This window comes from Accipiter gentilis, chromosome 10, assembly GCF_929443795.1.
Source record: "Accipiter gentilis chromosome 10, bAccGen1.1, whole genome shotgun sequence".
NCBI classification, from domain to species: domain Eukaryota; kingdom Metazoa; phylum Chordata; class Aves; order Accipitriformes; family Accipitridae; genus Astur; species Astur gentilis.
This window is the reverse complement of record NC_064889.1, coordinates 29086793-29099744: the sequence shown is the minus strand read 5'-3', so window position 1 is coordinate 29099744 and position 12952 is coordinate 29086793. Positions and strand designations below refer to the sequence as shown.

The window sequence follows — 12952 nt, the reverse complement described above, 5'->3', positions numbered from 1 at the left end:
GCAGGGTGAACGCCAGGGACACTCAGACCTCCCGTTCTCCTCACAGAGAGATTTACAAAGCCACTTAAGTCCTCTGTCTGACTCCCATCCCACCATGGTGCCAGGAACCGAAGGGGAAGAGGGTGCAATCAATGCATGTGCCCCTGCCTGACCAGGTCTCTGCCTCCCACTCCACTTCCCACTCTGCCACAGATAGACCCCTCTCTTCCTCTGTCCCCCTCTGAGACGGGCCATTTGCAAAGCCCTGAATCACCACAAGAGAGGAGAAGACAACAGAAAGGACATCTCCTACCAGCCCAGTCCTTTCTGGCTTGATGGGTGATCTCAGCCACCATGAACCACTGTCACCCATCACTGGCCCCAGGACTTGCCCTGTCTCCCTGCTCTGCTGCACAGTCCCGGGGTGCCTTGACCCTGCAGACAGGCATTGGGGGCTGCTCGACCAGCCAAGCAATGGCTGCAGGCATGCTCTGGTGGGCCCAAAGCCATCAGTAACCACCAGCTTGACTCCTTGTCCCATTCGGAGGCCAAGGGGAATGAGAAGGAAGCATCTCGTAGGGCTACCCAACACCCCGCTGTGCCAGCCCTGAGGAAAACACAGACGGGATGAGAACCATGGAGGGTTTTTTTAAGTGGAGATGATAAATGCAGGCTAAAGAAAAGGGATCACCTAAATTTAATAAGGGACACCAGGAACTCCCTGTGAGGAAATCCTACAGTCCTTACATCCCTCTGCAGGACCAGAGCAAGAAGAGCTCGCTGTTGTGGAGGAATGTGATTTCCCTGGTTGTGATGAGGATGGAGAGGAGCCCACCAGCTGTTTTAGTAAGCACTGCCCTGCAAAGACCTCCCTGGACTGCCACTGAGATGCTAAAGCCCCAGGTTTGTCTGGAAGGAAGTTTTTCATTGGGAGTGTTTGGCAGGCTGTTCTCTCTGGTAGTTCCTGGTCCCCTCTGTGTCTGAGATGAAGTTTCCTTTTAGCTGGAGGAGAGATTTGCTCGCAAATTGCTCTGACATGAGACACATCCCAGCCTGGGAACCCTACTGCAGTGCACACGGCGAAGCAGAGCCTGTCTAACACCAGGCTTCGCGTGCGGTTTGTGCCAAATCCTGTATCTGAAAACACAATATGTTTCCTTTCTCCCACTGCAATCGCCCTTGTTATTGTTAAACACTCTCTAGGCATCACATAGGGCCAAAAGCCGAGAGGCGCCCAGCACCTGCGAACACCATTGACGTCAGACGCACGTGCAGGTGCCGGGTGCATCTCCCGGCCCCGCGGGGGAGAGGGCTGCAAAGCACCAGAGCCGGCACTGGGAACGGAGTCTGGAGATTGTTCTCAAAGTGCCTGTCAGTGGGCTGCAGCCTGGGTTTGTCTAGTAGCGCTTTCTCCGGCCAAGGCAAATGCAAAGGTATTTTATGCAAACTAAAGGGAGTATTCAAAAGCAGTGCTTGTGCGTGTTCATTGCCAGCACTCAAAATAACGCCGCAGTTCATGAGAAATTGTGGAATGGTGTCGACTGCATTTTATTGATGTCACTAAATCGGGTCGAAGCCCCTGCCTGCATTTTCATGTGTCCACACAAGCTCACCAGCAGTTGAGCTCTGACAACATTTAGCTCAAGCCTTTTCCAGCTGCAGTCTCCTCTCACAGGGGAGCTGGAAGCTTCATCAGGACAAACTGGGTTGGAGACATGGGGCTTGGACTGGCCCAACACTGAGCAAATGGAGCCAGCCCAACGGTGCTGGAGAGAGGGAGGATGGAGAACAGACCTCCAAGCTTGTCTCCAAGCTGTGTCTTCCCTGGAGCATGTTAGCTCCCAGGCGCCTGGCCAAAGCCGGACTATAAGGCCAAGCTCTACGTGGATGAGTTATTTGCCAGGTAAAGTTGATGGGAACCTGAATCTGTGAAAAGCTCTGCTGGCCGGGATCCTTCTGCAGGAGCAGGTCCCTGGAGAACATCTCCTTGGGCCAGGCCCTGTCCTCTCCGTGTGCGGTGCCTGGGCTCTTGCAGGCAACAAGAAGTGATAAAGAAAAATTAGATCTGGCTGGCGAAAAATGTTCCCGTGGGAAATTTTGACTTTTTGTCAGAAACTCCAGCGCGTTTCTTTTTCAGCCCCAAATAAGCATGAATAGGAACAAAGATTCGGTTTTGGCAGGGGGAATGGGCTTACCAAAGAAAACACCCAAATTTTTAAGCAAAGCAGACACATTCTATCATTTTCCTCCCTGGTTGAAAAAAAACAATTTTCCAGGAAAAAAAAGAGCAAATTCAGTGAAAAAAATGTAATCAGTTCTTACACCACTGCCTGGGGCAAATTCAGTTAATTTGGCCAATTCACCTACCCGCTCACCACTGCTGCTCAGGAGGGTCTGGCCTCCTCTGGCTTCCCTCTCAAGCGGTTGAAGATCCCTCCAGCATGCAGCCGGCAACATCACCACCAACTCACCGCTCATCCCCTGCCTCTGCCCAGCAAAGGCTGGGTCCGTAGCCCTTGGGTGACCACAAAGCCTGACTTCCCCTCAGGATTTAGGAGAGAAACCAGGGTGGGCCGATGGTCAGGAGCAAGTGGGTGGGAGCTGAATAGGGTTATTGTGATCTTTATCTAGGGGGATTATTCCAGGCAGTGTGGGCTTGGCAGGGCAATGCAGTTGTTTGGCCATGGTTGGTTTTGCAGACTGATAGGTATGGCCCCAGGGAATGTGCAGCAGAAACGGGCTGGGGAAAATTATTTTACGGTAGCTTCATCCTTGCAAAACATTCACTTCCCAGCAAAGTTGGCGGAAAAGGAAAAAACTGACTGATTTTCGTTTGCAGAAGTCTGCCGCGGCTAGGACTGTGCATGGCCTGAAATGCAAAGCCTGGCACAAAAGTCACACATTTTACTGGAAACTGGGAACTTGTATCCTTTTTATTGGAAGCAAATTGGAAGGGAGAAGGATGGTAAGTGCACGGGGCCAGCATAGTAACTGAACGTTTTCAGGAGCACTTCAAGAACCTGCAGACTAGACCAAGGATCCAATGGCACCCCGAGATCGCACCACATTTTATGGCATCGCCGACGGCGGTAACTCTCTTTCTGCATGCGGGGAGCTGGTCCCTGTCTGTGGGACGGGATGGAGGCCTGGGGGGACCTGAGCCCCTCCTGCCCCCCCTGGACCTGCTGCTGAGGAAGAGGCAGCGCTGGGGCGGCGGTGGGAAATAATCAAGACGTGGAGTCCCATGCCCGAGCGCTGCCGGCACAGAAGCAAAGCAAACCCGGAGATAAAGCCCGGCTCGGTGCTGTTGGCACATCCGAGAGGCACCCGCCGCCTTCCCCTCCGGGAAACGGCATCTCCCCGCTGCTTCCCCCCGCGCTGCCGCCGCCCCGGGGCCGCCCCCGCTCCGCCCCGACCTGAGCCACAGCCCGGCGGGGAGCGGAGGCTCCGGACCGGGGCAGAGGCACCGCCGCCCGCTGCCGGGCCCCCCCGCGCCTTCCCCCGGCGCCGCCACCGCGTGTGTCCCGGTGTCACCGGGCTGCAGGATCGGGCCCCGCTCTCCCCTCCAGATAACCCAGGCTTGGCCGTGCCTCGGTGTTGAAGGCGGCGGGGAAGAAATTGCGCTCGCTGCAAGGGAGACATCTGATTGTGATTTGGGAAGAAAAAAAAAAAAAAAAAGGAAAAAAAAAAAAGGAGGAGAAGGGAGGAAAAAAAAAAAAAAAAAAAAGCCCAACCCCGGCCGCTCGGCGAGGTTTTTTTTCCTATCGTCGGAGCTGCAAATATTTTGGAAGACGGGGCCGTGTTTTCCGTGTAAACAAGGCGGCGGCGGCGGGCGGGCGGCGGGTGCCGGGGACGCGCTCCGGGGGCCGGGGGTCCCGGCGCGGAGAGCCGAGCCCAGCCCGGGGCGCACCCCAGACCCCGGGGCTGGGTGACCCCCAGCCACCGGCACACGGCTGATCCCGGGGGCTGGCACCGGGCCCCTAAACGGCGGCGAGGAGGGGAGCGGCAGCGCACGGGGATCCCGCCGGAGTGCAGGGGGTGGGAGATCGGGGGCAGCCGTCGGCGGGATGTGCGGGGACTCAAGGGGAAGAGCACCCTAAACCCTTCACCCTTGCTCACCCCCCGGGCAGAGGCGAGGGACGCCCCGTCTCCCCTCGGGGACAGCCCGGAGGCTGGGGCTCGCTTACAGCCAGGACGGCGCGGGTTTCTCACCCGAGACGGAGCGAACCGGCTGCTCCCAGGTTCTCATTCGGCCTTGGGGCTCGTTCCGAGTCCCTGCCGCCCCGCCATCGTCCCCCGGGGCCACCCGCACCCCCTGAGGACGCAGCGACGGGAGCCGCAGTCTCTGCCGAGCTGCCGTCCCCAGCGCCCGGCCGCCTTCTCTCTCCGGGGAGGACCGGCGCCCGTCCCCGTCCCGTCCGGGCGCGGAGCCTCTCGGACGAGCTGGAAGCTTTGCGGCGGGGCTCGGAGCCGGTGTCCCGGGGAAGGGAGCAGGGCTGCCGGCGAGCTCCGGGACGCCCGGACCGGACCCCGCTCCCTGGACTGCGGGACCCCCGGCCGGGAGCAGCCCGGGACGGGAGACGCTTCCCAGCCAGACAAGGCTCCTCAGCGCTTCTCCGAACGCGAACGGTGTTTTCCCGGTCTCCTGAGTGTCCCTTCTCCCCTCTCCTGAGCTCCTTAGTGGCCCCTGTCCCTCCCTTCCCAGTCTGCCGCTGTCCCCTGCCTTGCTCTCCCGGGTGCCTCCAGTGTCCCCCGCCCCACGCCTCCGGGGGTCTCTGTATCCCCTGCCCCAAATTCCTGTGCCTCGCCGTGCCCCGCCCAGTGATCCCCAGTTCCCCGTGCCCCCCGCTCTGCACCTCGGCGTCCCCCGATGTTGTCACCAGTGCGCTCCCGGGTGCCTCAGTGTCCCCCGCCTTGCGCTGCCGGGCGCCTCGGTGTCCCATCCCCTGCTCTTCCGATTGCCTTCCCCTGCTCCGCGCTTCTGGGTGCCTCGGTGTCCCCTCCTTTGCCGTACGCTCTCGGGTGCCTCAGTGTCCCCGCCGTGCCCCGCTCTCCATCTCCCTGCGTGCCCCTGTCCCGTTCCCCGTGTCCCTGGACGTCGCCGCGCCGCTCGCCGTGTCCCTGGATGTCCCCCTGACTTTCGGTCCCCGTTCCCTTGCAAGGTCCTGGATGTCCCCCTGCCTCTCGCTCGCCGTGTCCCTGGATGTGCCCCTGCCTCTCACTCCCCGTCCCTGCAGGTCCCTTGCCGGGTCCTGGATGTCCCCCTTGCTTTCCCTCCCCGTTCCCTGACGGATCCTGGATGTCCCCCTGCCTTTCTCTCCCCGTCCCTGCACGTCCCTTGCCGGGCCCTGGATGTCCCCCTGCCTCTCACTCCCCGTCCCTGCAGGTTCCTTGTCGGGTCCTGGATGTCCCCCTGCCTTTCCCTCCCCGTCCCTGAAGGTTCCTTGCCGGGTCCTGGATGCCCCCCTGCCTCTCACTCCCCGTCCCCTGCCGGCTCCTCCGCTCTCCCCTCTCTCTCCCTGCCCTTGCGGGGACCTCAGCGCCCTTTCCCCGTCCTTCCCCCCCCCCGCGTCTGCCGGACTGTCCGTGCCCGCGGCGTGGGACTCACCCACGCACTCGTTGGCCTCCCGGGCCGTCGCTCTCTGCCAGGGCCGGTCGTAGTGGAAGGGCTTGCAGCGGTCGCACTCGGGGCCGGCCGTGTTGTGCTTGCAGTCGCACACCAAGCTGTCGTCGCGGTCCCGGACGCAGCGCGACGCGTGGCCGTTGCACTTGCATCGCCCGCCGACCTGCAAGTCGGAGACGGCGTAGAAGTAGGAATCGCGGGCCAGCTCGGAGTCATCCTCGCTCTCGTCGCCGAAGGTGTGGAGGCGGCTGAAGGTCACCCTGATGTCGGTGGCCGTCACCCAGTCCTGCAGGACGGGCGAGTTGTCGAAGTCGTGGGCGGTGGGGCGGCCGTCCAGGGTGCTGAAGGCGATGAGGCCGCCGGAGAGGGGCCGCACGTCGGTGTGCGAGTCGGTGCAGACCGCCTCCTGCTCGTTCTGCTTGGTGATGGCGGCGCGGCTGGGCTTGTTGTACATCTTGCGGCACTGCGTGGAGTAGAACTGGAAGGGCACCCAGGTCTTGCCGTAGTCCATGGACTTGTGGATGGCCATGGACTCGGGGCGCGGCGAGCAGAACTGCAGGCTGACGTAGGTCACCTCGAATTTCTTGCCCAGGGAGAGGGTGAGGGTGACGTTGTGGGGGTACTGGACGTAGCTGTCGGACTGCCAGCAGGTCAGGTTGTGCGGGTTGTTGAGGTCGGTGAGGAAGGAGGGCGGGTGGGCGCGCTTGGGGTCGGAGGCGTTGCAGAGGTGGCAGGAGCGGACCTGCTCCTCGCCCTTCTCCGTCACCACGCAGTACCGCGACGGCGGCTTCCCGCAGGTGCTCGACACCTTCACCTCCTTCCCGAAGGCCGAGTTGACGAAGTCGGGGATGCAGCGGCGGGGCAGCCCGTGCTCGTCGTAGCAGGGGTCGGGCTGAGCCGTCTGCACGGCGAACATGCTCACGCCGTGGTAGCCGCCGCGCAGGGGCTGCGCCAGCCACGCCGCCGCCAGCAGCAGGGCCAGCGGCGCCTCCGCGCCCCTCCGCGGCATCCTGCGCAACCTCCGCGCGGCGCGGGGCGACGAGGGAGGGGAGCCGCCGCTCTAGCGCGCAGCTCCGCGGGGCGACTTGGCCGACGGACGCGGTGCAGCGGCTCAGGGAGCCCGGAGCATCGCCCGCCCCGCGGCCAGCCCCGCCGAGAAAGGGGAGACCGCGGCGGCGGCGGCACCACAAAAGTGCGGCTGGCGGCGGGGCTGGGTCCCGCCTGCCTCCCGCCCCGGCTCTCGCACGGAGAATGACTGGCGGTCCCAGCCCCCGCCGCGTTTGAGGTCATGCTAAAGGAGTGACATCGCGCTCAAGGAACAGAACAACGACATCCACTGGCGGCTCAGCCAGAGACACGCACAGGCCTCGGGGAGGCGGCGGGGGGGGGGATGGGAGAGGGACGGAGCCCGGCCCGACACCGCGGCGATGGGCGCCGGCGCCGCCGCGGGGCTCCCGAGCCTCCCCGAGGAGCCGGGGATGGGCCCTCCTTCTGTGTCCCTCCGTCCCCGTCCCTCTGTACCCCCGACGGGGCTGGGGAGGCCGGGGCTGCCGGCGCCCCAGCAGCTGGGGATGCTCCGTGGGCATGGGGCGGGGAGAGGGGGGGAGCGGCCGGGCGGAGCCCCCCCGCCTACCTGTGGGGACGCCGAGAGGGACAGGATCGGGCCCTCTCCCAGCTGGTGGCTGCTGGCCTCCCCTTCCCTCCCAGGCCAGACAGGGCCTGACCCCCGCAGCTGGACGGGGTGGGGGGGGGGCCGGGGCCAAGCCACCGTCCAGTGCAGGAGCCCGGGACCCGGAGCCCGCCTGGACACCGGCCCGCTCCGAGGGGGCTCCCGGCGGGTGTCGGCCCGGAGTCTTCGCCCCCGGGAAAGAAAACCCGATGCCGGGGAAGTTTAAACTGGGGGAAATCTCGAGTCCTTGGGCACGACACGGGAACTAAGGGGCCTGGCGTCCCCCGGGACGTTGTTTTAGGGGGCTCATGTCGGTGAAGGGGCGGTTTCCCCTGCACGGCCACGGGGACAGGGGCTGCGCGGCGTCTTTCACCGCTCTCCCTCGCTGTGCAGCTTGTCGGCTCTCCCCTTAGAGCGAGGAAGGGGTTAAAGGGCGGCACTTGTCTCCCACCGGGCCGTGCCCCCGCCCCGGCGGACCACCGGTGCCGGGCGGGCCGCCCCCGACGGCTGCCTCCGTCCAGAACCGCTCCGGCTGGGCTCTTCCCCCGGTGATTCCGGCCGGGGCAGCCCGCTGCCCCGACGTGCTGGCCACGGGGGACGGTACCGAGATTCCCGGAGAGAGTGTTCCGAGGTTTCCCTCCCGCGGCTCCCGGCCGCCCTGCCCGCCCCCCCCCCCCCCCCTTCCCTCCCTCCTTGATTAAAAGGGCACTTTTATTTTTCCAACGGAGGTGCCCTCTCTCGGAGCGCTGCCCACGCCGTGTCACTCAAGCGGCCGGGCCCTGGCACGGCGACACGGTCCCCTCCCCGGCCAACCCCGACGGGGCGGCCCGAGGGGACGGGGGCTACCCGGGCAGCGACGAGCCCCAGGCCGGCCTCCGCCCCCTCCCCTCCGCCCGCCCCTCTCCCCGCTTTGAATTCCTTGCCACCGAGCTGAATAAAAGTGGTTGTTGTAAATTGAATTAGTGCCTGATTAATCTGCTCCCGGGCCTGCTAGCCCAGCGGGGCGTCTTTGGCAATGCAACCGCCTTCCCTGCAGGGCAGCGGGGCTCCGCAGCCTCCCTGCCCCCATCGCTCCCCCCGGACCCCCTCCCTCCGCCCCCCCCCAGCCCCGCCGCTGCTGGGATTTGTTAACTCTTCCCCGGGAAACAGCCCCTCCGTCCTGCTCCCGAAGCCCTTGCTGCTTCTTCGCCGGAGGAAGAGGGGTGTGTGTGTGTACGGGGATTCGGTCGGCCCGGGATCGGAGGGGGGTCCCAGTCCTGCTGGTCCCACCCGAGCCGCCCAGGGACGCAGCCCGGCACACCCGGGACACACACACGCACAGTCCCGGCGTATCCCAGCCCCGGAGAGATTTCCACCCCCCCCGCCCCCCCCCCCACCCCCACCCCCAGGCCCCGCTCCGCTCTTGGATTGCAGCCCGATTTTCAGGATGGCGAGGTGGGGGGTGGTCCCGGTGCTACCGTCCAGCTGTGGAGGAGCTCTAAGGAGCGAGGGGGGAATTCAGACCAAACCGTCCCGGGCCGTGGGGGACAGGCCGGGGGAGCTGCTGCGGGACCCCCCCGGGAACACAGCCATCCCATACGGGCTCTCCCCGGCTATGCCCTCCCGAGCCTGCGCAGGTGACACCCGCCGGAGGTACCACCGTGGCCGGTGCAGCTGGCGGGCCCCCGGGGACCCGAGGTCCGCTTTGCCCAGCCAGGCGCCCCAAATCCGGACCCATGAACCGCCCCCCCCCGGGCGCCTGCTACCACCATCCCCGCTCGTCATGTGTGAGCCCCCGCTCTGCCCGCCCAGTGCTTTTCCTCCGGCCACGCGTGTCCGAGACCGGCCCTTCCCCGCGGGGGTTCCATCCACCCGTGTCCGGGCCGTCCAGCGCCGCCGTGTGCGGGGCTCCTGTGCCCGGGGGGGAGGGGCATGCGGGGGCCGGCTCGGAGAGCAGCAGGTGCCGCTGCGAGGACCGGCATTTCCCCCGGGGGAAGCTGCGGGTTTGGCTCCGGCCGCCTCCGACCCCGCGCGACCCTCTCGCCGGCCCCGGGCGCAGGGGCAGGGCTGAAATTTCGGCGTTTCGTTAAAATCCGGGAGGGTCTGTAAAGCCCCCCCCCCGCCCCGGCTCCTCCAGCCCACACTGGTCTTTACCTTCTCGCAGCAAATATGGGAGGGGGGGGGGGTGTCTAAGAAAACCTGACCCACGCTAAACTCCCCCGCAAACTTGAGGTGCTGCTTAATCCCATTAGCAGGGTGTTAATTTAACAACCATCCGGCGCTGCCGAGCACGGGGGGACGGGGCTGCCCGGCGGCCGGGACGCAGGCTGCGGCTCTCGCCCCCCTCCTGCCCTTCGCGCTGGGTTTATTCGGTGTTTCACAACCCCCGAATGTAATGGCTCTTGCGGTCATTAACGTGATTTACTGAGGCTTTCCTCTAATTACCTCGTCCTCGAGCTATTAAATGCATGTAAGCAGCTCCGCGGGGACCGAGGCGCAGCTCCGCGGGGACCGAGGCGCAGCTCCCCGAGGCCCGGTCCCGAGTCTGGCCGCCCCCTCCGGGCCAGGGGGGCTGGGGCCGTCCCGGGAGGACGGAGTAGGGGGGATGCTCGGGGCACCACGCCGTGCCCCCCACCTCGGTTGGGATTTGATTTTCCTATCATTAAGCACCAGCTAGCCCCGGCCCTGCCTTGGCTGGGGGGGGGGGGGACGGACCCTCGCCGGCTCCAGTCCCGGTGCGACACCGCTGCGACCCCGCTGCGCTTTCGCTCCCACCGATGCCGGAGCATCGCCGGTACCTGCACTGGGAGCGGACTATCATCGCCGGGACCTGCACCGGGACCGGAGCATCGCCGGTATCTCCGGTACCTGCACCGGGACCGGGGCAGTCCGAAAGCCCCGGCACACGGGTTGAGCGGCCGCGGGGCACGGCCGGTCCGGTCCAGGGCAAAGCGGAGGGCTCCTTTCCCCCCGAGTTCGGCTGGGAGAAGCCCCGACGAAGCAGGAGGGAGATGGGGGTTACTTCAGCCCCACCGGGGGCAGCCGGGAAAGGCGGCCCCGGAGCTCAGAGCCTGTTTTAAAAGTCAAATCGCTTCGGATGCCGGAGCTCGTCCACCTCCCCGGGAACAATGCGCTGGCCCTGGCCCACCTCCCCCTGCCATCGCCCGGCCTTGGGTTTTGGCGAAAGGAGGGGGAAAACCCAACCAGATCTTCCCCTCCTCAAATATCTGGGGGCCGTCCCCCCGGCGGGGACCGGGAGCGGCTGGAAAAGCAGAGAAGACCCGGGTTGAAATAATCAGGAGCGATTTATTCCCCTGGAGTGACAGTTCTTTTGAGCAGTTGCCGAATGGCAGTTTCTGTCTTTCTGAAAGCTTTTCTTCCAGATTCTGTTCAGATTAGGCTGGGGAGAAGAATGAGGCCATTATCCAGCCCAGTAGCTATTCTGAAATGCCAAATTAATTACCAAGGGCTAAATCAAGGCGATGGGGGCTGGAGGGGAGCCGGGGGGGGGGCGGCGGTCTGAGGTGTGAAAATATCTCCGCGATCTTTTAAACCCGGGCACCGGGGGCAGCCCGGGGTGCCCGTCCCCGTCCCCAGCCTCACTCCTCAGGTACGGGGGGCAGCGGCGGCTGGAACGGCCCCGGCCGGGCGGAACGGGCGAGGACACCCCGCGGGGTCTCGCTCCTGCTTCTCCCTCGCCGGCTGCCGCATCTCTTACTCTCCGGTCGGGCGAGGAGCGCCGGGACCGGCGGGCCACGGGGGGCTCCGGGCAGGGCGGAGCCGGAGCCGGAGCCGGAGCCCGAGCCGCTCGTCCCCGCTCGGACGCTCGGGGGTCCGGCCGGAGCCCTCCGGGCGCTCCCGGCGGGGCTCGCCGTTCCCCGCCCGCCGGCCCCCCGGGCGGAGGAGGGAGCAGCGCGGCTCACCCCTGCCGGGCTCTCCCCACGCCTGCTGCGGCCCTTTGCCATCAGCTGGGCCGCCGCGGAGGGAGCCCGGGGGATTTCACGATTCCCTGAGCTCCAAAGGGCCGCCTCGGGGATGCAGAAAGAGATCGACCGGCCGCTTCTTGCGGGCCGGTGGTGTTTGCGGTGAGAGGGGAAGGAGGAGGGCGAGGGAGCGGGTGTGTGCAGGGGTGCTGGTCCATGACTTCCCCGTGCAAAGGCATACCTGGCACGGCTCGCGTTGCCTGGCTTAGAGGGTGAAAAAAACACCGCGGAGAAAGGGGAGAAAGACTGGCCGGTCCCCCAAGATGTCCCAAGGGAATCAGGCAAGAAGGCACCGCTGGCTCTTCCCGGACTGAAGTCTCTCTGCCAGTGCAGATCACAACATTTGCACATGACATTTAATCCCCCACCCTAAAGCTCTTTGGCTGTCGGCAGGCAGTAACTGTTATTTTTGTTGCTCTAATATTTACACTTTGCTCCCACGCAAGTGTAATTTGCGCATAACCCCCGATCGCTTTGTAGATCCCTGGCCTGCAATCCAGTTTCCTCTTCAGTTCTCGGGAAAGCACACCTCTGGCTCATCTCGTTTATGCAAAAAATTGCACAAATTTTATGCAAAAATTGTTTAGGGAGTGGTGGGTAGAGCCTGCCTATCAATTTTTGGTTGGGGGAGATGTGGGCATGTGGCTGATGCTGAATCTTTTGCAGCAAATGCACATGGCCAGTGACATCCCGATTCAGCCTGCCGAAACCATGGGCAGAACTGCTGGCAGCAGTGAGAGCAGAGCTAGGCAAGACTTTTCCTTACACTAGACAGTCCTTGCAAACGAGGAATAAGCAACGAGGAGATTTCCCAGGGGGCTGAGAAGTGGGCTGTAGAAGGAATCAAGCCTTTAATGTAAATTGGCCGTGGCTGGCAGAGACCACTGAACACTGGGCTATTCAGCATCTCTGTGAACCTCTAATGATCAAGTCGGTTTTCAATTATACACCCAGAATTGCCACCAAGTGAGATAAGCCTCCGGAATACTATATTTTCTCTTGCAAAATGTTTTCTTTAGGGCAGGCAGACTAGAAAGCTCTGTGTGTAATATTTGATTTATTTTGAGGAGACCAGCCTGACAGGCAGGAGAGCTCCCAGCTGTACCAAACTGGTACCCAAATGGCTCACGCACTCCTGGGGACATGCAGGTGGATTCAACCACTGCAGAGCACTACAGTGGCATGGGTACCAAATATACCCAAGAAAACAGTGGCACTCCTTGATGGTAAAATTGTTAAACCCTGTGATTTATTTGTGTGCTTCTCTGCACAAACAATGGTTTAATTTGGATGGGTGCAGATGTAGCAGAACAAATAATGCAGCTAATGCAATATAATGCAGCTTAGCCTGGAAAATATTGCCTTATTCCATACATTGGACATACCACTGAGATACCATCAAGGTGAAAGAGTGGATGTTACATGGCATAGCCCATAAACATGCACAGACCCTCCAGACTTCAGTTCCAAAGAAGGCTACCCTACATTTTCAAGCTATTTCCAGGGTAAAATTACTTTCCTGAGCAATATATTACAGGGAGTGAGACAAGAGGAACACAGTGACCTTACAACAATGTTCTGAGCTAAATGGGGAAAAAATAGCAGGAGTGAATTGGGAGCTCGTTCCACTGGGAATGCTCCAGCACAGCTGAAGAAACCTCTCTGCAGCCAGGTGATGGAGGTTTGAGGGGACCACTTGTCCTGATGGAGCAGATAAAC

At 63.0% G+C, this 12952-nt stretch overlaps 1 protein-coding gene across 3 annotated transcripts in view; it reads right to left on the bottom strand.

Moving 5' to 3' along the window:
* NTN1 (netrin 1) overlaps nucleotides 1-6917 on the bottom strand; it is a 105031-nt gene extending 98114 nt beyond the window's left edge. For all 3 annotated transcript variants that reach the window (XM_049812322.1, XM_049812323.1, XM_049812325.1), the window contains exon 1: nucleotides 5588-6917. In XM_049812322.1, coding sequence (XP_049668279.1) covers nucleotides 5588-6611 — 1024 coding nt within the window. In that variant the 5' untranslated portion in view covers nucleotides 6612-6917. The remainder of the gene's footprint in view (nucleotides 1-5587) is intronic.
* Nucleotides 6918-12952: the final 6035 nt, after the last annotated feature.